The sequence below is a fragment of the Anolis carolinensis genome, chromosome 6, assembly GCF_035594765.1.
Source record: "Anolis carolinensis isolate JA03-04 chromosome 6, rAnoCar3.1.pri, whole genome shotgun sequence".
NCBI lineage: Eukaryota > Metazoa > Chordata > Lepidosauria > Squamata > Dactyloidae > Anolis > Anolis carolinensis.
Genome location: NC_085846.1, coordinates 48,162,753 through 48,188,726, shown reverse-complemented (window position 1 = coordinate 48,188,726; position 25,974 = coordinate 48,162,753). Strand labels below are relative to the sequence as shown.

The 25,974-nt window shown below is 41.1% G+C and overlaps 1 protein-coding gene across 2 annotated transcripts in view; it reads right to left on the bottom strand.

Moving 5' to 3' along the window:
• Nucleotides 1–25,974, bottom strand: part of reck (reversion inducing cysteine rich protein with kazal motifs) — a 73,719-nt gene that overhangs the window by 25,936 nt on the left and 21,809 nt on the right. Inside the window, exons 8-16 of one of the 2 annotated variants that reach the window (XM_062957889.1) lie at nucleotides 21,641–21,647; nucleotides 14,483–14,516; nucleotides 13,929–14,126; nucleotides 12,472–12,739; nucleotides 9,402–9,581; nucleotides 7,156–7,368; nucleotides 5,312–5,448; nucleotides 3,544–3,684; nucleotides 155–343 (exon numbers count right to left, since the gene is read on the bottom strand). In XM_062957889.1, the coding sequence (XP_062813959.1) occupies nucleotides 155–343; nucleotides 3,544–3,684; nucleotides 5,312–5,448; nucleotides 7,156–7,368; nucleotides 9,402–9,581; nucleotides 12,472–12,739; nucleotides 13,929–14,126; nucleotides 14,483–14,516; nucleotides 21,641–21,647 (1,367 nt within the window). The remainder of the gene's footprint in view (nucleotides 1–154; nucleotides 344–3,543; nucleotides 3,685–5,311; nucleotides 5,449–7,155; nucleotides 7,369–9,401; nucleotides 9,582–12,471; nucleotides 12,740–13,928; nucleotides 14,127–14,482; nucleotides 14,517–21,640; nucleotides 21,648–25,974) is intronic. The other variant, XM_008112976.2, reaches the window with a different exon arrangement.

Below are 25,974 nucleotides of genomic sequence, written 5' to 3'. Positions count from 1 at the left end.
TACTCTTAGTTAAGGATAAATTTATCCAGAATTGTTCTCTAAATCTAAAATCTTCCTCTGAAAGCATATCCACTCTTTGTTTTGTGTTGGATTTGTTTTTTCCAAAACCTTAATATTGATTTTTCAGTAATGAATGACTTGCAATGGTACTTACTTTTTCTTTGCCCTCCAACAATGCATGACTTTTGATGGTCAACACAATGCATTTCCATACAATTTTCCAAAAGTCCACTTTGACTGCATGTACAAATTTTGTAGCAACCAACCTCTCCTGAAGAAGATGGAACCTGAATGAGTGTACCTTGGCGGACAATAAAATCAGAGGCTTCACCCAATTTGCAGCCTGTGCACAAAAAAAGAGAAAAAGATATTAGTGAATTTTAAAAAATAGATGTATACATCACAAAAATGCTACATGTTTACAGAAGGAAGAAAATAAAGGAGGGGGCAGATAAAAGAAAAATCTACAGCAGTGCTTTCCAAACTGTGTGTCGCAATACATTTGTGTTGGCTGCAGTATGTAGGTGTGTCATGTGAATGTAACAAAAAATGACAAAAATCTTGGATATATATGTTATTATCTCACAATCATATATTTATAAAAATGTAAATGAGAGGTTTTCATTAGACATGCTGTGTCCCAGAAATTTTATTATTATAATTTAGGTATGTTTCCAAATCTCTTATAAGGGGTTGGTTTCACCTCCAGTTTGTTAGTAAAACTGAATTACTGTGTCACAAAAGGATGCATGTCTAAAAGGTGTGTCACCAACATGAAATATTGGGAAAGTTCTCATCTATAGGATAAGATCAGGGTCTAAAAATACTATAGCCAAATCCCAAAATGTGTCTTACGTCTCGGTGGGTCCCCCTCCTGTTCCCATGAGAATTCAACATCTCATAAAACCACAGAGCTGGATGATACCTCTAGAGCCGTCCAGTCCAACATCTGACTTGCAGAAACACACAATCACAGCATTTCTGACATAAAGACATCCGGCCCCTGCTAAAAACCTCCAGCACACTCCACCACACTAAGGCAGCATAGTACACTGCTGAACAACTCAGAAGGTTTTTCCCAATATTTGGGTGGAATCTCTTTTCCTGCTATTTGAATCCATTACTCTATGTCTTAGTCTCCACAGCATCAGCAAACAAGTTTACCCCCTTCTCAATGTGACAACCTTTCAAATGTTTAAAACATGGCTATCATGTGGTCTCTCACCCTCCTTTTTTTCTAAGCTAAACATTCCCAGCTACCTAAGCCTCATTCATAGGGCTTGGTTTCCAGCCCTCTGATCATTTTGGTTGTCCTTTTCCGGACATGTTCTAACTTGTCAATATCCCTCTTTAATTGTAGTAGTCAGAACAGGACACAGTATTCCAGATGAGCTCTGACCAAAGCAGAATGAATCCTAGAATTGTACGTTCAACTCGTGGTCTATTAAGACTCCTAGATCCCTTTCACACGTGCATCCTACAGCTGTGTATTTCATTTTTTCTGCCTAAGTGTAGTATCATACATTTTTCCCTGTTGAAGATCATTTTGTTAGTCTTGGTTCAACTCTCTAATCTGTTATGGTCATTTTGTATTCGGATTCTGTCCTCTGGGGTATTATCCTTCCTAATTCAGTGTCCTCTGTAAATTTCCACCATCCATGTCATGAATAAAAATGTTGAATAGAACTGGGCCCTGGACAGAACCCTGTGGCACCCACTAGTCACTTCTCTCCAGGATGAAGAGGAGCCACTGATAAGCTACCTTTGGGTTTGGCCAGTTAACCAATTCCCATCCACTTAACAGTTCCCATCCTACTTTTTACTAGCTTCTTTGTCATGGAGGGCCTTGTCAAAGGCTTGCTGAAATTCAGATATGCTACATTCACAGCACTCCCCTCATCTACCAAGCTTGCAACTTTCTCCAAAAAAAAAAAAAAACGTTTTTGAGAAACCGATATTAACTTTTGTGAGTTTGGCAGTCTTTTCTGAGGGCTTACAGAGTATCTGTTTAATGATGTGGTTTAGAATTTTTTTTACTGGTATTGATGTCAGAGCAGTAATTCTTTGGGTCCTCTTTTTCCCCAGTTTTGAAGATGGGGACAACATCTGCCTTCCTTCAGTCTGCTGGAACTTCTTTCCAGCTTCTCTCTTGCTCCTAACGTAACTGTTGCTCAATTACTCCAGTGTTCATGATTTATTTCTCTACACATCTTTTCACCTTCTTACCTGAAGCCCAACCCTGCCAAGACACAAGTGTGTGCTTTCCACCTACGTAACCGTGAAGCCAACAGGAAACTGAAAGTTACTTGGGAAGGCCAAGAGCTCGAACACTGTTTCCATCCTAAATATCTTGGTGTCACCTTAGATCGAACACTAACATATAGGAAACACTGCACGAACACCAAGCACAAAGTAGCTGCACGCAACAACATCCTGCGGAAACTGACTGGCAGCTCATGGGGTACAGACCCACAAGTAATAAGAACATCAGCCCTGGCCTTGTCTTTCTCAACTGCTGAGTACGACTGTCCTGTCTGGCAAAAGTCTGCCCATGTGAAGCAAGTGGACATAGCACTAAATGAAACATGCAGAATAATCACAGGATGCCTTAAACCTACACCTGTTGATAAACTCTACAAGTTAGCTGGCATTGCCCCTCCTGACGTGCGACGGGAAGTTGCTGCTAACTGTGAGAGAAATAAGGTTGAACATTGTGAAAGCCACCCACTGCATGACTATCAGCCTCCTCCCAGTAGACTCAAATCAAGGAAGGGCTTCATGAGAACCACCACTCCTCTTGATGTTCCTCCAGCAGCAGCAAGGGTGTCCCTCTGGGCAGCTAAACCTGGCAATTCTAACTGGATGGCCCCCCCATGAGGGTCTTCCTCCAGGGGCAAACCAAGAATGGGCAACTTGGAAGTCCCTGAACAGACTCAGAAGTGGAGTGGGCAGATCTAAAGACAACTTGGCAAGGTGGCACTACCTGGAGGAATCCTCCACCTTGTGTGACTGTGGAGCAGAACAAACAACTCCGCATATGTATGCCTGCCCACAATGTCCTGCTCCATGCACGGAGGAGGAGTTGTTTAAAGCTACGGACAATGCGGTTGCTGTTGCCCGTTTCTGGTCTAAAACTATTCAGTTGTTTGTGATTTCCTCTATTTTTTTCCCATCATTTTTAAATGTATTTGTTATGCAATGCTTTTGACACAAAATAAATAAATTCACCTTCTTGCTCCTACTGAAATCAGGCTCCCCATTTATGATATTGTTATTTCAGCTGCCTTCCCCTTTAAAGAATTCTGCTTTTATCATACATGTCACCATGAAAATGGGTCGAAGGGTATTCTATTATTCAACTCATGCAAGTTTCAGCTTTTCTCTCTCTTGTACGACTTCTTAGAAAGTACAACCAGAGTAATAATATTTCAACCAGCGTAGATCACCAACAGGATTCCAAACCAATGTTAGTTCTTTTTGGAATCTTAATAGCATTTTGAAACTGTCAAAACATTTGGGAATTGCAACCAAAACATGACCTACCCTGCACACAAAAATATGGAAGGCATGGTTCATCAGGCTGACATCCTTTTCTATTTACTTCACACAACTCATTCGCAGCACAAGGATTTGGGTTACAGGGGTGAGTAACATCTTCTACAATGTTATCCAAAGTACTTGGACCTAGGTGAAAAAAATACATTTGGTTTTCTCAGATATCATAACATTCTATTTGGAATGCGCACTTAGTTAGTGATCAATAAAATAAAGAAGGATAAAAAAATGAGCTTCTACCCTGAAAATGCATGAAAGAGGTCCATGTGGTTTTGCTTTGATTTGCTTTTCTTTTTCTTCTTCTTTTTACCCACTATATACATTCTGTGGCGGTGGTGGTAGAAACCATTGAAAACTCTTAGAAAACACTATTTGTCCACAATGTGCCCAGTACATTCCATTAGAATCATGTGAATTGAATTTCAGGAGAAAAGGCAACTCAAACCAGTTAGCCACCATTTTAACTAGAATATCCTATCCTCTTACACATACAAAATAATTCATTTTACTATGCTACATGGCTCAACTTTAAAAAAATGTTTTCTCTTTTGTTTAAGATCTTTTTGGTGAAGGGCAAAATGCAAATATTTTAATTAATAAGGATATATTTTTAATATTTTAAAGAACCTTTAGCACCAGAGCAAAGGATGGCTGAAGGGTGATGTACTCAACTTTAAAATGGAATATTGGAATATTGGTACTTACTGGAAGGTTTCTTTTCTGTAATTGTGGGAAGGTAATCCTTACAAGTGGGAAAGCTAGACACTACTTCCCAGGGATGGAATGACAAGGCTTCAGACAAGCAAGAAAAATATACATACTGCCAGTATGATAAACACCACAAATCGAGTTGGGAAGGATTGCCTCTCCACAGTTGCAGAAAAGTTTGTACTAATATTCTGTTTTCCTGCACTGTGGGGAGACAATCCTTATACTGGGACTTACACAAGCACAACCATCACATGCATGGGGCAGACAATACATCCCTACATTGCTATCAGCTGTTGGCAGAAAGCCCAAAGACACTGTCGTACTCAATGCTGTAGAAATAGCAGCACTCTGCGTGGAATAAGCCTGAATTCCTTCAGGAACGGCTATGAAACTGTGTATGTAAGCCAATTCAATATAAAGCAGTAGTTCTCAACCTTTCTAACGTCATGACTCCTAAATACAGTTCCTCATGTCGTGGTGACCCCCAACCATAACATTATTTTCATTGGTTCTTCACAACTGTAATTTTGCTAGTCATGAATAATAATCTAAATATCTGATATGCAGAATGTATTTTCATTATTACAAACTGAACATAATTAAAGCTAGAGATTAATCACAAAAACAATGTTTGGGGGAGTATTGACAACGGATGATGGGATTTGCAGTATCTTCAACCGATTCAGCTCTGACTTCCACAGACCACTGAGATCCCCATAAATGACAAACCTGGACCAAACTTGGCACACAGAACTGCCAGAAAATATGGGAGAGATTTGGGAGGAACTGACAGTGATTTAGGGAAGATGCAGTTCACCTACATCCGGAAAGCAATGTGAACCCAAACCACTATGGATCTGGACCAAACTTGGCATAAAGACTCAATATGCCCAAATTTGAATTTTTGTCTCTTAATTACTGGTACAAATTCAATGTCATTTTGAGTGTGCGCATAATATTCACATTTCTTCCATTGCCTTTTTAAAAGCTATTATTGTTTTATATTTCAAACGTGATTCACAAGAGTAGTTTCTTCAGTACTTACGAAGATATGTATCTAGGGGTATGCAAGTTTCCAAATCATCGGTTGGAGATAAAAGTTCACAAACACTTTCAGCCATATGTCCCTCTGGAAATTTACTTAAGTCTCCACATTTCTTGAGAATTTCCACACAATCTGATCTTCAGGAAAATAAAGTTATTTACACATTAAGTAGATGTACAAAATGTGGAACAAAAAGATATATCTGAATAAAAATATTTTCTCCAAGTTAAAATAATTTTATTCGCAGCTCTATTAATATGAAAATAAGACTCATATAGTCATCACCCTTACTGAATTGATTAACTTCACTACAAATTTATATACAGTGGGTCCCGTGGTATCTGGTGGAGTTTGATTTCAGAATTCCCTGCAAATATCAAAATCCATGGATGCTCAAATTCATTATATATGGTTGGCCATCTATTTTCATGACAAATAGAGGCACACAGGGATCATACGAAAGTGAAAAAACAGTGAATATATCAAGATTAATCAAATTGTATTTATTATATTTACAAAACGTTCCTCTACTGACAGGGTCACTGTACATGTATTCCTCTGTGTACTCGCTTGGTTGGGCAGATCGGTGGGGCAAAGAGGATGAGACATACCAATTTTATTTGACTCCGAGATCTCTCTTTCTCCATGCTGGACAGAGGCATGCATGTATGCATCCCTTTTCCCTGCAAAAGCTTTTTATTTTGTGTCGCTATGTCTCCACTACAGTATCATCCTGGAAAAGGTGCTTAGCCTCAGAAACATGCTGTTCTTGAGCTTATCCAAATCTCAGATAAACTCCAAAACTGAAGAGAGCAAGAGGCCAGTCAGCCTATGCTTCTATGTGTATGTTATGTTATGTTTATGACATTTATCTAGCCCAGCTCTCCCCAATTTGATGCACTCCAGATATTTTAGACAATGTAAATAATTGTTTGTCATTTGTGCTTGAGCTTCAAGATGATTTCTATATGGACAAGTGGTTGTATTGTTCAGTGGATTCACTTTAGTAAGCGTAGCTAGACTGTCTATTAAATCTTAACGGGAAGTAAAAAAGAACATAAAGTAAATGTTTGTTAATATACAATGAGATCAACCATTAACTCTTATTTAATCCAGAGCTTTCCAAACATTTCATGATGGTGACACACTTTTTAGACATGCATCATTTTATGACACAGTAATTCAGTTTTACTGGCAAATTGGAGGTTAAGCCAAGCTCTTAAAAGAGATATGAACACACACATAAACAGTATGATAACAACAAAACGCATGGATTAGAAATACAACTTATCTCATGGAAAAACTTTTATCTTCTTAAATTATATTGCAACACAATTTGGAAAGCTTTGGTTTAATCAGTCACAACTCCCCAGCACTCTATTTAGTGCTTACCTCTGGCTGATTGCCCTATCTGTATTACAGCTCTTTCCTGTGTGCCCTCTCTCTCCTACCTGCCTTCCCTCAAAGACAAGTAACCTTTCTTTTACATAGTCTCCTTTTGCAGCATCCTGAGCTGTGATTGGCTAGCACCAACTGGGACTGCCCAGCTCCTCCCTTCTCACCACCATAACACATTGAAGTTTCCTTAACCATGAAATCTGATGTCAATTGTCCTGGCTGCATATTCAGCTTAGCTGCAAAATATAAGACGCTTCCAAGTATGTTTTGATTCTGCCAGTGGAAGACAGTGCAGTACATTAGGTTGTTCAGGTTCCTAGCTTTGCCTTTTATTTTACCTTTTTCAAAAGAATATATTTTACACAGATAGAAATACCATAACTTTCCTTTCTATGTGAATAAACACAGAAAAGCTATTCTAGTTGAATGTTTAAAAAACTGCTTACTTGCAAATTATGCTTCCTCTTGATTTACTATGACAAGGTTTAATCTGCAGCAAACAAGCAATGGCTTTCCATGTTTCTGGTTGGCATTTTTTAATATCAAGAACAGGAATATTTATAAATGGCATCTTAATGCTCCCTTTCTCCCAAAGTTTCATATCGTTCATAGCGCCTTGGTCCGATTGGGCATTGCAACTTCTAAAAAGTTCAGTTGGCCTTGGAGAGAAAATAACACAAGATAAAGTCAGACAAAAAAGGATAAAGCTATTGAAATGTTTTCATGTTTACATGATTTTACACATACTACACAAAACAAAACTCAGTACTTTAAGGGAGATGTGATATAAGGAAGTACAAGAGGAAGGCTCAAGAGACAGCAAAGCAGACAGCATTCAGCTGGTGGTCCAATAATTGTGATCTCTGATTTTTAAAAATGTAATATTCAAATAAAATTACATTTAAATAAATTTAAATAAATGAGAAAAAGTCACACAGAGAAAACAGAATTTAATAAAGAAATAGAAGAACAACATAAAAAGAAATATTCAGTAACTATTAACCACCAGTTACAAATACAGTAGAGTCTCACTTATCCAAGCTAAATGGGCCGGCAGAAGCTTGGATAAGCGAATATCTTGGATAATAAGGAGGTATTAAGGAAAAGCCTATTAAACATCAAAATAGGTCATGATTTTACAAATTAAGCACCAAAACATCATGTTATACAACAAATTTGACACAAAAAATAGTTCAATATGCAGTAATGTTATGCTGTAATTACTGTATTTACGAATTCAGCACCAAAATATCATGATATATTGAAAACATTGACTACAAAAATGGCTTGGATAATCCAGAAACTTGGATAAGCGAGGCTTGGATAAGTGAGACTCTACTGTAGTTATAAATAAACAGAGAGAGCACTGGCCTTATTAAACAAAGATATAGTGAAAAAGAAGCCAAAAAGATGAACTTTTATCCAGACAAGATATGGTATATAAAACAGGTGTACAAATCAAACATTTACTGCTAATAAATCATAATTAAATTTATATTATTTCTGTGGTATACGTATTATTTTATCATTTATTGAAGATGAAAGCCATTTTGCATACTAATAAGACAGATGTGCTTCTTTAGTTTTACATAAAGAATTAAATATTGGCTGCAGGATGTAGAGCATCTTTAACATTTTTCATGCTTTGTTTCCATGCTTGCTTTTCAGCCTCAAGGGGCAGAATATACTCTATTGGCTCTCCTTTTTTCTCTCCTGAATTAAGGGAACACAATGGGGTGTTCTGAAGATTCGTACCTCCAACTTATTAAGTCCCAGGTTGCAAAGTAGTCTGTATGCCTGAAATGAACCCACTTCGCTCTTGTTCTCTGTTCACATGCATATATGCAATCCATATTATTTATTTTCCCCCTTCCCCAAAAAAACTAAAAGGGGGTATTAACCCTTCTCTCACAACAGATTGCAGACAATATATAAGGAATCACATGATGTAATTCAACATATTTGGGTTAATTGTCTAGAAAAAAGATGTTGAAATTGTAATGAAATTTCAGAACTTAACAAATTGAATTTTAACAAAAAAGCTGTTGAGCATTTAGAAAAATCCACAACCCCAAACAATGAGGAAATGGATACTCAAATGTCTGGATTGGGCAGTGATGTAGTCTGTAGATGTAATAGTACTTCTTCAAACCATTAGTATTTCTTTTAAAATTATTAAATTATACACCAAGACCAAACAGGAATTCATGCACCTAAGTCCAAAATAGGGACCATGTAGCCCTTCAGTAGTTGTTTCAACTACAACTCTTGCCAGCCTGGGCCCACATAGACAATAATAAAGGATAATGGAAGTTGTAGACCAACAACATCACACTGACTACAAGTTTCTCATCCCTGAACTAAATTGTGCAATCTAAACAACAATATTGTTTTTAATTCAAATTTTAAAATGCAAATGTAAAATAAAAAATAACATAATCAGAAATGACAATGTTGTAATCTGATTATGTGACACAGAAAAGATAAGAAGCACTACTCAACTTCCATGAGCTTCTGATACATATGGATCTCACAGTCACAATGAACACACTAAATCACAGCAAGTTAGATAATACTACCTTTTCATCTATTTTATGTCCTGATTCCTCAAGGCCTTGGTAAGCAAAGAATTTGCTACATTTCATTAAATGACAATATATTTTACTGGGGAAAAATAGTATATCTTTCCTACCTGTTATTAAAATTAGTGCAATAGGTGAGATTTCTACAGCCCAGCTGACAAGGTTCACGTACATCTGCTAAACAGGTCAGCATGGAAACCTCAGCAGGATTATACTCACAAAAACGATCAAATTCTTGCCAAGTCTGTGTATTGCCCCAGCTGCTGCTATAAAGCTTGGTGCATAAATCTCTAAAGAAAACAAACACATGAGAAAAAATTAATATAAAATCTTTTCTAAATCTGTGTAATTATATTTAGGAGAAAATGATAAGATTTGCTGCTGCAAATATGTGCATGCTATAGTTGATAATAATTGGTCTTCCACATTCACAGTTTACTTTGCAATTTTGATTATTCTCAGATTATGTGCCTCTATGGCCTCTATTGCTGCTGCCTTTGTAGCAATGGAAAAGTAAGCAGCCAGCTTCCCAGATTTCTCTTGGCCAAAGAAGGATTATGCCTTTCTACAGCTGAGAGGGATGCATCCAGTTTCCCACTTTTCTCTTGGTAGAGGAAGGACTCTCTGTCCTGTTTTAGCCAAGAGAAGCACAGGAAGCTGGCTGAAGACGGATAGAGAATCATTCCTTGGCCGAGAGATATATAGGACTCTCCATTCTATATGGGGCAGAGGGGTGCAGCTCATTTAACATGGTTTGATCCACTGAGAAAGGACTCTCCATCCTTCTTTGGAGAAGAGGGGAACAGCTGGCTTCCCATACTTCTTAGTGGAGGAAGGACTCTCTCTTCACAAGACAGGCAAGAGTAGAGGCACAGACAGCGGCTGGTCACCCAGAAGAATCCATGAAAATCAAAGTAAGATAAAAAATAACCTGAAGTAATCTTCATCAAGGCCAAACCAGACATAGCTACATTCTATTCTAAACACAGGTGGTCCAATCCAGATCAGGAACCTAGAATGGTGAGCACTACATCATCAACATGGGGCCCCTGGTGGCACAGTGTGTTAAAGCGCTGAGCTGCTGAACTTGCGGACTGAAACGTCCCAGGTTCAAATCCCAGGAGCGGAATGAGCGCCCGCTGTTAGCCACAGCTCCTGCCAACCTAGCAGTTCAAAAACATGCAAATGTGAGTAGATCAATAGGTACCGCTCCAGTGGGAAGGTAACGGCACTCCATGCAGTCATGCCAGCCACATGACCTTGGAGGTGTCTATGGACAACGCTGGCTCTTCGGCTTAGAAATGCAGATGAGCACCAACCCCCAGAGTCGTTCATGACTGGACTTAATGTCAGGGGAAACCTTTACCTTTACCTACATCATCAATACAGCCCAGCATGATCAATGCCACTGTGCCTGCAATACAGTAGAGTCTCACTTATCCAACATAAACGGGCCGGCAGAACGTTGGATAAATGAATATGTTGGATAATAAGGAGAGATTAAGGAAAAGCCTATTAAACACCAAATTAGGTTATGATTTTACAAATTAAGCACCATAACATCATGTTATACAACAAATTTGACAGAAAAGGTAGTTCAATATGCAGTAATACTATGTAGTAATTACAGTTTTTACAAATTTAGCACCAAAATATCACGATATATTGAAAACATTGACTACAAAAATACGTTGGATAATCCAGAACGTTGGATAAGCGAGTGTTGGATAAGTGAGACTCTACTGTATATATATTGCAAAAGAGCGATTTTTAAAGAAACAAACCTTTATTTTGCATTATAAAGTCCTTCACCTTAAACTGGTGTCCTCTAGAGTAAAATAGGAAAACCTCAAACCACTAGCTAAGTCTTTATAGTAATAGCTGCTTTGGCCCTCAAATAATTTTGTTGGTTTGGTCTCCCGATTCCTCTCAGAAATGGTTAAAAAGAGAAAATTAATAACGTACTACTACTTTTGTCAATGTAACGTGAGAACGGTTGGTTTTGCTGTGTCCCTTTAAGCATATTGTTAATGAATGTTCCCTGCTCAAGAAATGAGTTGAGCCAATTGTCTTCAATGTCTCCCGAAAAGTCCTGGACACATAATATGACTGATCATATTCAAAAGTGAAGTGATTTGATTACATGATTATTCAAAAGGGTTGTCAGAAATTTTATGGATGCAGGGAACGCAGAAGACCTAACTTCAAAAGAGTATACCACATACCTGTTATAGGAAACTATCCTTAAATGAAAGATCCTGTTACAATTTATCTAGGTTACTAAACAGAATTAATCATGCTTTTGCTCTTCTTGTTACACCAATAATTGATTCACTATGAACTGAAACTTGGATGAGCATCAGATGAGAAAAAGCAAAAACTGTACAAAGCTGTGGAGATGGAAAAACTAAACTTTTACGTTAAACAGATGGTACTTTAAATGTTGATGATTTAAATGGCAGCTTGGGTACAATCATTAACATCTGGAACATTATCACCAACATTTTCAAACATTTTCTAATATATTATCACATCTTATAGACAATCAACAATTGTTTTAATACTGTTTAAATAGCTCTTTCTTGTTGTATATAATTGCAAGTGAGATTCTCTGATATATAATGGTGCCAATATTGTGCCTTTTTCTAATAATTTAACAAGTATTATATACAATCATTTAATTACCCTAAAAATAATGGGTTCACAACTCCCCAAATTTCCCAGCTAGCAGGCGGTTTTAATTTAATTTAATCTTTACTGTTTTAAAGATCTATTATGTAATTCACCTTGAAGAAGTTTTATCTGGGACAGTCTCAGGGTATTTTTAATGATAATTCACTGCTCCAAAAAATTTCATAGAAATATCCATGGATTTTCAAAGCACTGTCCAAAAGGCTGACTCTCTCATTAGATTCCAACTGTTGAATTGATCCACTGTCAGAACTAGTGACTCTTTACATTCCTACATGCTACAGCTACCATGCACCTTCAAAACATATCTGAAACCTACTCTTTTTCTATCCTTTCTTTCCCATTGAACCAGACAGCAATTCGTGGCCGGATACAGCTAAGTCAATAATAAGTGTTCATTGAAACAATAATCATGAAAAGTTGAAAAACTAAGTCAGTTTTTCTCAGCAAAAGTTTCTAGGTGTTGAAAAGCGATGGAAATATACTGACCTGCACATGGAAGTATTTGCTTTGGAACAGCAGTGCAACTTAGCACCATCTAGGCCTGTTGAAGGTGGAGGATGTAATGTGACTCCAGGGTGAACAGATCTTGAGCTTTCCAAGAAACACTGCCACAGAGGGTCCTGCGGAAGAGGCATTGTTTTACAGCTATCAATAAGTGCATCCACAATTTCAAGTTCTGTTTTCATTGACATCAGAATCCTTTTACAAGCTGTTTGGCAGGCATAATCCTCGGCTCTATCACAGCAGAACAAACCTAACAGGAAAGAAAAGATAAACAGTGTAATGTACCAGTAGTATTTAAGTAACAAGATCCAATATCACAAAAACATATTAAAGTGCAATTATTATTTTAATGTAAATGAATATTGTAATATTTAGTTCCGTTGCCTCTTTCCTGTGGTGTTCAAATCGTGAGGAGTTTACTGGATTGCAAGTGCTCACATGCAAGTAGTTCAAGAGGAAGCCTCTTACACGCCACAGAGTCAAAATTCAGTTCCCTCCTCATTCAATCATCCTTTTGGGTAAATACAAATTTGATAGATATACTTCTAGAATTTTATTAGTTCATTGACATAGTCGGGGGGGAGAGAGTGGATTTTTACGTGCTCCTCCACTATGAAGGCACTCAGAGCAGCTTACAAAATTTTATTTTGCTCTCAGACATACAATGTACATAATATCAATAATTATTACATAAATATTACATAAGACATGGTGTTGCTGTGTCTTGTTGGCTGCCTCCTTCCCACTCAATAGCCAGCTAGTACTGTAAACATATGCATTACTAACAGTAGTCTTTCAAGGGATTACAGGAAGTCCCCAAGTTACAAATGAGATAGGTTCTGTAGGTTTGTTCTTAAGTTTGCATGTGCGTCGGACAGGAACATTTTTAAAGTGTAACTCCAGCCAAATTTTTAAAAGTTTGGGTTAGCGTAGAGGTTTTGCTTTCTGTCCCCGTTTAGAAGATTTCACTTCACTTTCTGTCCCTGTGATCATTGGATTTTAGAAAATTTGGGTCGTCATGGAAACAAGGACGGGTGATAAAACTTCAGCGGAAACACCTTTTACCCAAAACAACCCTTTCAATAGTGAATTTCCTTTCCTAGGGATAGTTTTCCTCTCACTTCCTGTTGTCTCACCCCCATTCTTAGCTATGAATAATATGTAAGTCAGATCTTTGTAACTCGGGGACCATCTGTATACCAGATCCTAGGTTTTACAACGAACAGTTGATACTTTTGCTTACAAAGCAAGTGCTGTACAACTAAATTACATTCTTTCTACTCAAGAAATTTTTTGGAATCTATACAATTTGATAAAATATTTAAATTGGAATCAAATACATAAACGAACAGACAATAATTCTTATAACACAGATGTGTACATCCATGGAATGGTTGTTTAAATTCTGTGGGTATGTTTTTTCCTCCTGTCATACTTACTATCTGTGGAGTTTCGCATTGGATAGGATTGTGTATAGTTGTTCACACAATGAATTAACTGTGGACTAACAGAGGCACAGTAACTTTCAACAGCTTTTATCTGAGAAGGACCTGGAGAAGAATCCGTTCGAAAGATTGCTTGGCAGTATTCTCGACAGTTGGTGTGATGACCAGCATAACTGCAACAAACTGATCCCACTAGGGTGAAATATGGAAACATCACAATCATTACAAATAGCAATTGGGAGGGAGAAAAATAATCTTGCAGCGTTTCTGATGGTAAATACACAGAGTACAAACTTTCTTACTTGTCTAAAACATTTTCATACCTCTCTCTGTGCTAAGATATTTGAGATATATGCAAGAAATACGTAATTTCCTCTGAACTTCAGTATGATTACTATACCAGTCAGTTCAAATAACTGTAAAACAGATATGCTGTTATGCAGTTCCTTTATTTTTTTTAAATAAAATGAAATAAACTTTTCTAACAAGTAAACAAACCTTAAAAACAGAATTGAATGAAATTAAGATCTCCCCCAAAGTATACTTACTTTCATTTCTGTTGATGCAATTAAAAAGGGCATTCTAGAAAAGGAAAGAAAAATGCAGAATCAACCAGCTACTAATGGAAAGGTTAAAGAATGTCAAGTGTACTACACTGTTAATAAGAAATAGAATCAAATAAATTGTGTCGATACACATAGAGATGTGCATAAAATAATTCAAAATTAACGAACATATGATTTTAAAATTGCATATCAGAAGGCTAAATATTTAAGGATATTATGAATACCACTAAGGTAAAAAAATGAACATGTCAAAGACAGTTACAGTAGATTTCATGAAAAAGCATATCATTTGCCATAAAATATAAAATGTTGTAAATATGATTTTAGTGCTAAAACAGAGTAACTGAACTTGGAATAAGGACAGGTTGCTCACCTGTAACCATGTTTCTTCGAGTGTACTCTGTGAATTCACACTAATGGAGAAGCTGCGCCTGCGCAGGTTCCGACGGAAACTCTTCCAAGCTGAAGTTCAAATTTTGGCGGTAACCACGCCCCCCTTCCCAAGGGGCATATAAGGCAGCCCCAGGCGCCCGCTCTCCAGTTCCTACGCCGCCAAGGCAACGAGAAAGGGAGAGGTTTGCCAGAGGGGAAGGAAGGGCGGGTTTGTGTGAATTCACAGAGTACACTCGAAGAAACATGGTTACAGGTGAGCAACCTGTCCTTTTTCTTCGTGTACTCTGTGAATGCACACTAATGGAGACTAACACGCTAAGGTCCCGGATGGTGGGACAAGGCAAACTCGACAATCAGTGAATGTCCAAACACATGTTTATTAGGACATAGAAAAAATAACCGTCCCAAGGGACCAGTGCAATAAATTGTCCGAAAGGACCAGTGCAATGCAACATGAGCATCATAGAAGAAGAACATAACATGGAAGGAATTTTTCAATAAACATGATAGAGAAAAATACACAATTGCGTAGTGCATATAAACGCTCTCCCAGGGGGAGAGGGACAAACACATCTTGGTCTTTGGCATATCCGCCAGGGCCAACGAGGCGGTACAAAGCAACAGAGCAACTGCTCAATACAATCATGGGAAAAAAAAAACATATCCCTAGAGGCAGGTATGGGGAAAAAACCCCGTCCAACTTGAAGGAGAGGTATAGAGAGTCACCTGTGGGTGAATATGAAGAGAAAAAACGTCTGAGAGTCAGGAGAGGCAAGATGAGAGTACTGATCTTGCAAAGGCCGAGTCTTTAAGGGCCTTACTGTCCAGCCTGTAGTGAGAGACAAACGTGAGAGGGTTTGACCAGATAGCCGCTTTACATATGGAGTCAAGCGGAATACCCCTAAGGAAGGCGGTCGACGCCGAGAGGCCCCTAGTCGACCTCGGGCGGATGGAAGGAGGGGGAGGTCGCTTGGCTAGTACATAGGCCAACTCAATGGCCTGAGCGATCCAGTGGGACAGTCTTTGGGAAGAGATGGGATTACCCAACTTGTCCTGGGCATAGGCGACAAAGAGTCTTTGTGACTTACGAATGTCCTTAGTACGGTCCCTGTAGAAAAGAAGTGCTCTCCGAACGTCGAGAAGGTGCAGTTTTTGCTCGAGAGGAGAGGAGGGGTTAGAGAAGAAAGCTGGTAAGACAATGTCCTGGTTGAGGTGGAAGGCTGACACCACCTTAGGAAGAAAGGTAATGTCCGGGCGAAGAACAGCGCGGTCATGGTGGAAACGAAGATAAGGCTCGTCGACTCTGAGGGCAGCGAGCTCGGATGGCCGTCGTGCCGACGTGATCGCCACCAGAAAGGCCAACTTCCAGGAGAGCAGGCGTAGATCGGTCGAGGCAAGCGGTTCGAAGGGAGCAGAAGACAGTTGAGAAAGTACAAGTTCGAGGCTCCAGCCCGGCGTAGGTGGTAGCGACGGCGGGCAGATGTTATTGTAGCCCCGGAGAAAGGTTTTGATCAGGTGGTGAGAAAAAAGAGATGGCTGGCCGTGGCGCTGAAAAGACCAGGAAAGAGCTGCGAGATAAGCTTTTATAGAGGCAAGAGAAAGTTTCTTCTCGACGAGAGTCATGAGGAAGTCGAGGACCACCGATACCGAGGTCGGGAAGGTGTCGACGTTACGGGATCGAAGGAAGGCATGAAAGCGAGAGAGTTTGTAGGAATAAGCCTTGGTAGTAGACGGCTTATGGGCTGCCCGCAGGACGTCTTGCAGATTCTGCGGAAGAGAGGCTAGGTAAGAATCCTCCATGCAGTGAGATGAAGGGAAGAAAGGTCCGGGTGAAGAATTTTGCCGTCCTCCCGTGAGAGAAGGTGCGGCGAGAGAGGCAGAGGGTGAAACGATCCTCTGGAGAGGCGAAGAAGGGCTGGATACCACGGTTGGCGGGGCCAGGCCGGAGCTATGAGAATCGCCGTGACCGAGATCGAGAGAAGTTTTTCGAGAACTTTCGGTATGAGGGGAATCGGTGGAAAAAGATAAAGCATCTCCGCCGACCAGTCCAGAAGAAAGGCATCCCCTAGGCAGCCGGGGAAAGAGTTCGGGGGGAGCCTCGCTCCGTAGCGGGGTAGCTGAGCGTTGTGGGGAGACGCGAAGAGATCCAGAGTAGGGCGCCCCCAGAGGCGGAACAGACCGTCGAGGACCTCGGGATTGAGCTTCCATTCGTGAGAGGAAGAAGTCATCCTGCTGAGGGCATCCGCTAAGCCGTTTTGGGCGCCCGGTAGGTGGATTGCAGAGATCTGTACGCCGTGGGCTATGCACCAAATCCAGAGACGAGAGGAGAGGAGCATCAGTTTCCTCGAACCCGTACCACCCTGTTTGTTGATGTAGAATACTGCTACTAGATTGTCCGATTGAATGAGGATGGACTTGTGGCGGATGAGGGGGGAGAATGCTTTTAGGGCTTTGAGAATGGCGAGAAGTTCGAGGAAGTTTATGTGGTTGGCCCTCTCTGACGGGGACCAAAGATTTTGAACCGTTAGACCGTTCATGTGGGCTCCCCAAGCGTAGGTGGAGGAGTCTGTGGTTATGGTTAGCGATGGCGGGGCTGGATGGAAAGGAAGGCCCTTGCACACGTTTTGGTGAGACATCCACCATGAGAGAGACTGGCGGACGGACGACGGTACCGACAGGTATCTGGAGTTGTGGTGGTGGAACGGTTTGAAAGTGTCTATAAACCACCTTTGCAGGGTCCGAAGGCGCAGCCTGGCAAACGGGGTCGTGAGAACCGTGGAGGCCATGTGGCCTAGAAGGACCTGAATGACACGGGCTCTGACCCTCCGGGCAGATCGACAAAGGGCGATATGGTGGCGGAGAGCCAGGAATCTGTCGAACGGAAGTGACACAGTCTCTGCGACGGAGTCGAAGAGGGCCCCGATGAACCGGATTCGGGTTGACGGGGAGAGATTTGACTTCTCGGAATTGAGTTGGAGGCCGAGAGATTTTAGAAGACGCAGCGTGAAAGAGACGTGATTTTGGAGAAGAACCGGGTCGGGCCCGACGAGAAGCCAGTCGTCCAGATAAGGAAAGACCGTGATGCCATGTAGCCTGAGGTGGGCCGCTACGGCGGCGACAACCTTGGTGAAGACCCTCGGGGCCGTGACGAGACCGAAGGGCAAAACGGTAAACTGGTAGGTTTGGTCGAGAACTTTGAAGCATAGGAACCGTCTGTGCGCCTCTCGTATTGCCACGTGGAAGTAGGCGTCTCGTAAGTCTATGGAGGCAAAGTAGTCTCCCCGCTGCAGCATCGGGAGGATAGAGGCAATAGAGACCATCCTGAATTTGGAGGGGCGGATGAATATATTGAGTGCCCTTAAGTCCAGAATCGGGCGTAGCCCGCCTCCTCTTTTCGGGACTGTAAAGTATCTGGAGAAGAAACTTAAAGGGTCCAGTTCGGGAGGGGAGGGACGGATAGCGCCTTTGGCCAGTAGCGCTTCGACTTCGGCCAGTATCTCTGGGGAAGGGTTTGAGTGGAGAACGTGACCTGTAGGAGGGAGGTCCATGAACTCTAAGGCGTAGCCGTCTTGGACAATGCGGAGAACCCATGCATCTGAAGTAATAGAGTCCCATTGATTGTAGAAAGGGGCTAGTCGGTCTGCAAAGATACCGAAGGGACGAGGCAGCGTGGGCTCTACAACGGTAGCGGGCGAGGAGCTTTGGCAGGGGTTGGCGTCAGGTACGCCGATTAGGCTGCGGAGGAGCAGGGGTGGATCGACCGCGTTGCTTTTGCGGATGAGGTCCCCGGCGAGGTTGGTGATGGGCTTGATTGTTCGAGCCCGAAGGCCGCCTGAAAGAATGGTGTCTGAAAGATTGCGGCGGGAAACGGCGGGAACGGTGCGGGAACCAGCGAGTGCGCTGAGGTTGAGGTTGGTCGCCACATTTAGACGCAAGAATTTTAAAGTCATGATTAGACTTGAGTTTGTCATCGGTACCGGCGTGAAACAGTCCGAGCGCGTCAAAGGGAAGGTCCTCAATGACCTGTCTGGAAGATGAGGAGAGACCCGAAGACCTCAGCCAGGCGTGGCGGCGAATGGAAATCGCGTGGGCAATCATTTTACCCGCAGTATCACCTGTATGCTTCGCCATTTGTATTTGGTGGTGAGCGAGCGAGTCTGCCTCCTGTTGGAGGGTAGTGAGGACGGAGCGGTCTTCGTCCGACATCTTAGCGAAGAAGGGCTGCGCCTTCTCCCAGATAATTTGTTGGTAGGCACCCATGCAGGCTCCATAATTCGCCATGCGGCAAAGCAAAAGGGCTCCGGAATAAAGTTTTCGACCCACGGCGTCGAAGCGCTTCCCCTCTCTGTCGGCCGGAGTATTCGACTGACGACCTGAGGATTGAGAGGCCTTAACGACCAGGGAGTTAGGGTCGGGATGGTGTTTGAGCCACTCCAGGGTATCATCGTCGGTACGGTACCAAGTCTCGATCCTCTTCGAGGTCGGAGGAATGGAGGAAGGGTTTTTCCAGGAGGCCTGGATAACGTCCAACAGATAAGGCAGAAAGGGGAGAAGCGTGGCCGGCGGAGCTTGGGCCTGCACCCTTTTGAAGACTGGGTCAGACACTGCTTTGGAGGTTTGCTTGATCTCCAAACCCAGGGCGTCGGCCATCCTGACCATTTGCTCAGCGAAAGCGCGAACATTGTCAGTAGGAGAAGGCGGGTCCGCCTCATACGCGTCGTGGGGAGGAGAGAGGTCGAGACCGAGAGAGACCACCGAGGCCGAGAGGACAGAGTCTGGGCGGTCGACATCAGCATCTTCCTCCTCAGCCCCTTGGGGGGACTGAGGGGGAGAAGACAGCACAGTCTCGGGAGGAGGCAAGGCCTCGCGGGAAGAGAGGGCCGGAGGCCGAAGGTCCTTAGAGGCTGAGGCCTGGGCTGCCCGAGCCAGGCGAGCCGTTTGTCTGCCACGCTCCGGTGTCGAGGTGGGAGGGAAGAGCTGTTGGCGCGACGAGCGAGGCGGCGCAAGGGGCTCCGGCACCGGCACCCTGACCACCGTTTGGGTAGAGTGGTGGGGTGAGTCCTGCAGCTCCCCATCAGACAGGGGGTGCAATGGAGACTGAGAAACATCTCTAGGCCTCTGGGCTGGTACAATAGGAGAAGACCTTCTCGAGGAAGTTGTCGAGGAAGATGGCGGGTCTTTCTTTGAGGAGGCCGAGGAGGAGGAGCGCTGAGTTAGCCGTTTCTTCGCCGGCGGTTGCTTGGATGCAACCCTCAAGGACTTGCCAGGTGTGGGAGGAACCACAGCTGAGTCGGATTGCGCTCGACGAGACTCCTCGTGAGCCCTTTTAAAGGCTATTTTGATAGCAGAGGAGGACGGAGGGGAACCGATACGAGAGCGGATCGAGGTCACCGAAGCCAGAGAGCTCGACGTCGAGGAAGGTCCCACCTTTCCGGAGCGGGTCGACACGGTCGCCGTCGTCACAGTACACGGTGGTTTGACCGGTTTAGCGGCCCTGGAGGTCTTGGACGCTCTGGACGAGACCGAGGAAGCCTTGGCTGCCGGAGGCTTAGTTGGTGGTGCCGACATAGCTCTCAAAGCTGAGGACGCCGACGTACCCGACGTCGACGGAGTCGGTTCTGGCGCGAGAGATTTTTCGTAGAGCGCCGCTCTAACCCTAGCGGCTCTGTTCTTTCTGGCCTGAGCCGTGAGAGCTAGGCAAAAACGGCAGGTACTGACCACATGAGCCTCGCCAAGACAGAAGAGGCACTTGGCGTGGCCGTCCGAGTCAGGAATTTTAGCAGCACACTGCGTGCAACGCTTGAAACGAGTAGTAGACATGCGAAGAGTCCGAAGTGAACCTTGCGGCGGAAAAAAAGGAACTGGAGAGCGGGCGCCTGGGGCTGCCTTATATGCCCCTTGGGAAGGGGGGCGTGGTTACCGCCAAAATTTGAACTTCAGCTTGGAAGAGTTTCCGTCGGAACCTGCGCAGGCGCAGCTTCTCCATTAGTGTGCATTCACAGAGTACACGAAGAAAAAACTCATTTTTAAAATAATATTTCTATATCATTTCCTCTTTTAAAGGTGATTCAACGCAGCTAGCAATGCTAAAACAAATTGGCAGCCAGTGGAGCTATTTATACTAAGGAGTTGTGCACTCCCTGTAGTCAGCCCCAGTTAACAATCTGGCTGCAACTCTTTAGATCAGCTGAAGTTTCGAAATACTCTTCAATACCCCAAGTAGAGCACATTATAATAATCTAAATTGGATGTAACTAAGGCATGTACTACCGTGGCCAGATCCAGCATCTCAAAGAATGCAAAGGTACTTCTGGCTACTACAGAAACCTGGTCTTCCAGGTTTAACACCAAGTCCAGGAGTATCTCCAAACTGCTGACCTGTGTTTCCAGGCAGAATGTAACTCCATCTAGCACAGGCTGAATCTGGTTTGTCTGGATTAAGTTTCAATTTGTTTGCTCTCATTGAGTCCATTATTGGTGACACTGTAGGACAGCTTCCTTGGCTTTGAGAGGAAAGTAGTAGTAGGGTTGGATGTCATCTGAATATAGACGGCACTGCACTCCAAAACTCTGAATGATCTCTCCCAGCATTATCATGGATATGTTAAATAGCATGCTAAACAACATGGCAGACATAACAGGGCCCTGAAGGCCCCCACAGGCCAATAGCCAGGGACTTGAACAGAAATCTCCCAGCAACACTTTCTGGATTTGCCTCTCCAGGAAGGAACAAAGCTACTGTAAAACAGTGCCTCTAGGTCCAATGTCAGCAAGACGGCCCAGAAGGATATCATGGCCAATGGCACTGAAAGCCACTAAGAAGCACTTTTGAATGTTTTTGTTGCGTTTTTTTTTTACAATTAAGTAATAAAAGCTTTTACATCTATGTTTATACTCTGAACTATAATTAAAGGAAGCTTCCTAGTTTACTGTTTTCTAGTTGCTGTTTGGTATATTTAACTGCTTGAAGAAGTGGCTTGAAAATGGACATACAAGTGCTCCTTTGTCATATGCAAATTGTCAGAGGTATAATCTGAAATGTAATCTTTCAAATTATGTTTACCATTGAAAATTGAAAATACAGTAGCAGTCTGATATGTGACATCAGCATTAGTTGAGTCAATCTTTAAAAGATCCTGTATTCCCTGAAAACTAGCCTATTTCAATTACATAACTTCCTGGTTTCAGCACTAGTCTTAGGCAGATCTAGTTTTCCATTCTTTTTAAATATTTCCACTTGTCATCCATGAAGAAACATTTTGTCTTTGTCAAGAAACAATGGTTGTCCCACATGCACCAGAGTTCAAAATTCAGTTCAAAAATTCCAACAGTGATTAGAATGTATGAGTTTCTACAAAACATGTCTGAAAATACCACCATATCAAGCTTGCCTTTCACAGATCACTGCTCAAACAACTACAGTAGAGTCTCACTAATCCAAGCCCCGCTTATCCAAGCTTCTGGATAATCCAAGCCATTTTTGTAGTCAATTTTGCTATATATCGTGATATTTTGTTGCTAAATTCGTAAATACAATAATTACAACACAACATTACTGCATATTGAACTACTTTTTCTGTCAAATTTGTTGTATAACATGATGTTTTGGTGCTTAATTTGTAAAATCATAACCTAATTTGATGTTTAATAGGCTTTTCCTTAATCCCTCCTTATTATCCAAGATATTCGCTTATCCAAGCTTCTGCCGGCCCGTTTAGCTTGGATAAGTGAGACTCTACTGTATTTAGAAATGTTTGGATTCTTAAAAATGCATTATTCTTTTTAAGAGTTTTACAGCTCATTCACTTTCTTAGTCCAAAGGGTACTATTCTAATGTTTCAATAGGTGATAATAGAGAAGTACCACAGAAGTACCACAGGACAGAGATATGTGAAATTTTGCTTCCCTTGAAAAATGTAATTCCCTAAATTTTCCCTGGTCAGAAATAGCCTTCTCCTTAGCATTTGGTGATCCACTATTATAGAAATACAAATTACTTATGCTATAAGACACCTTTCCAAGAAGCTACCCCAAAAAATACCAGTAAATAAATTTGATCTCAACTTTTAAAGGCTTTGTAAGTCGTTTTCCTTAATTTATTTTCATATGGCACAGATTTATCTTTTCCCTCCAATTTTACAAGCACATTTACTATTCAAAATTATTTTTATCTAGTCTTTAGCTGATGCACCTTAATTCTTGCAAACATTTTCAACTTCATGGAAGTAGCTATATTAATTATACCTGTTACTTATTTCTCCTAAATCAAGAGCCAAGGGAACTTATAAATCGTTTTACCACAACTTAATTGACTTTGTAAAGTTGTTTCCAAAAAAAACCTGTGTGTTATGAGGGGGGAGGAAGAGTTGTGCCTCTTATGCGGTTATTTGTTTATCTAGCAATAATTATGTTTTGTTATAGGTTTGTTTTAGGTATTCTAGCTTAGTTACCAAAGCCACAGCTATTTTCTCATTTAATTTTTCATTAATTTGAAAATATGCATAGACATCATTCATAAGACTGAAAGCTATACATGCATAAGTGTTTAAAACAAAGACTCCATTTTTACAGAGGCAAAAATCCAAATAACTTCACTGATATCAATACTATTATTCTCTTTAAAAACAAAAAACAAAAAATCAAGCTTCTTTTCCCCTATCCATATGAAAGAGAATTCCATGGTTGTCTAGCTATCTTTTATCAAAGCGATTTCTGAGGTTATGATACAATATTTAGGGCTCTGCTTTCTAGGACTAATCATATCAGGGATAGATTTTGATACAACTAGCTTGAGGGAAACAGTAGTTCTGAAACCTAATAAAGGTAATATTTTGGATATAGAATTGTACAGGACACAAAATCTATTATCAAACATAATAGAAAAACAGGCCCCATCTGATACATGTAACGTCATAGCATAATGTATTTCCAGCAGCCATGTATATAGTGCGATTAAAAATATACTTGCAGGCATCTGAAAGATCCTGGTCAGACTTAAGCACTGATGCTGAGAATTCATAATGTCTTTGCCATTGGTGTAACCTGTAAGACCAGGAAATACTGTAGCTGTCTTATTCTCTACTGTTCTGCAACACCAGTTTTGCAGATGGGCAAACAGGATTATGTATCTTTCAAAACTAGTCAAACTGAAGACCAGTTAGAGCAAAGCTTTCCAAAATTTTCATGTTGGTGACATGCTTTTTAGACAAGAACCCTTTCACAACAGTAATGCAGTTTTACTGGCAAATTAGAGGTTAAACCAATCCCTGATAGAAGTTTCATACAATACTGATATGTTAAATAATATTAAATAATGTAAAATATATACATTTCATATAATCTTTACTGTATAAATGAGATTTTTTTCCCTTTACACTTTTTATGTACTATAGTTGATTCTTGTGTAGTTTCCTCTATAGCCACTCTATGTGGTTTATAACAAACATCACTATTAACAGATTTTCTTTTCTTAATTAGAAACGTATCCATTTTAGTGGCATTTAGTGGCATTCAATCAACAAATTGTGCAACCAATTGGCCCCTCCCCCCTGGTTATGGAACCAGGTGTTTGGGGATTAGTGCAATATGGAATTGACAAATAGCAGCACCTTTTTTTAAACCAAAGGTGGCCAATGTATTCCTGCACCTATTCAAGCCTTTGCTTTCAGGCTATTAGCACTAATGGTAAATGTATGACAATTATGTGAATACAGCAATTTTGCACCATCTGAAGTTGTATAAACATAATATTTGAGAGTCTCCTTAGGAATACTAACATGCATTCCCAATATTATTTTGAGGCTAGAAACAGTGAAAATTCTGGTAGAAGTTAGTGGGCAGATATAATATATTACTAGATGAAATTGATGTTCTTTTCCAGTCCAAAAGGAAAGTGACTTTACCCACAAAGTTACAGAAGAGTTCCTCTGCTTTTCTAGCTATGCAAAGTGAGCCTAGCAAATCAGGCATACTGTGTTACAACATCACTGGCATATAGTATCTTCCTTATAGAGAGTATAGGGGACATTGAAAATCCCAAACTATACGGCTTATTTTCTTTCCCTATTGTTGGAAGGTTTTATAAGAGAGTTTACATCTTTGCAACCTAGGTACAGTTGAAACTGTCAAACATGTTTTATTGCACTCTCCTTTCTTTTGAGATTTGCACCTCCCCTATGAACTCGCACGGGCACTAAGATCTTCTGGGGAGGCCCTTCTCTCGCTCCCACCTCCGTCTCAAGCACGGTTGGTGGGGATGAGAGAGAGGGCCTTCTTGGTAGTGGCCCCCCAACTCTGGAACTCGCTCCCCAGGGAGATTAGACTGCTCCTTCATTGTCCACCTTCCGCCGGAGTCTAAAAACATGGATGTTCCGGTGCGTTTTTGAGTGAAGAGGCCACCAGCCAAGTATCTTGTTTACAAACTCGTGCTGCACCTTATTATTGCCCCCCCCCCCCATTTTATAGGTTTTAGTGTTTTAACGTGATCGGTTCCTTGTCCTTCCCTGCTCGTCCCTATCATATTCATGGACCTTACTCAGAGTCCTTGTACTAATCACCCTCTGTACGTAGCAATGTCTTGGTTTTAATAATTGTCATGTTATATTGTTGTATAACTGTTATTATATTGTATTTTAAATTTATGAATTATATGTTAATTTATGTTGTAGTTGGGTGGTTTTCTTATGTAAGCCACCCCGAGTCCCTTGGGGAGATGGAGGTGGGGTATACGAATAAAGTAGTTGTTATAATAATAATAATAATAATAATAATAATAAGAATAGTTATTATTAAAGGTGGCTTCTTAGGGGAGTAAATTTGAAGGAATCAGTGTGAAAAACATAATTTATTACTCATTAACTCCATTGAATTCAGTAACTTGTTACAGTAGAATCTCTCAACTGGCACACATGAGAATTGATAGATTCCAGATAAATGTAGTTTCTGGTTGCTTGAGAGTTGTTATTAAAATAGGCCTAATACTATATACCATACTATACCATAAACTCTAGATTAATTTGGTATTAATACTGAAATGCATACATTAAAATTAAGACAAAGATAACTTTATATAACACTTTTTT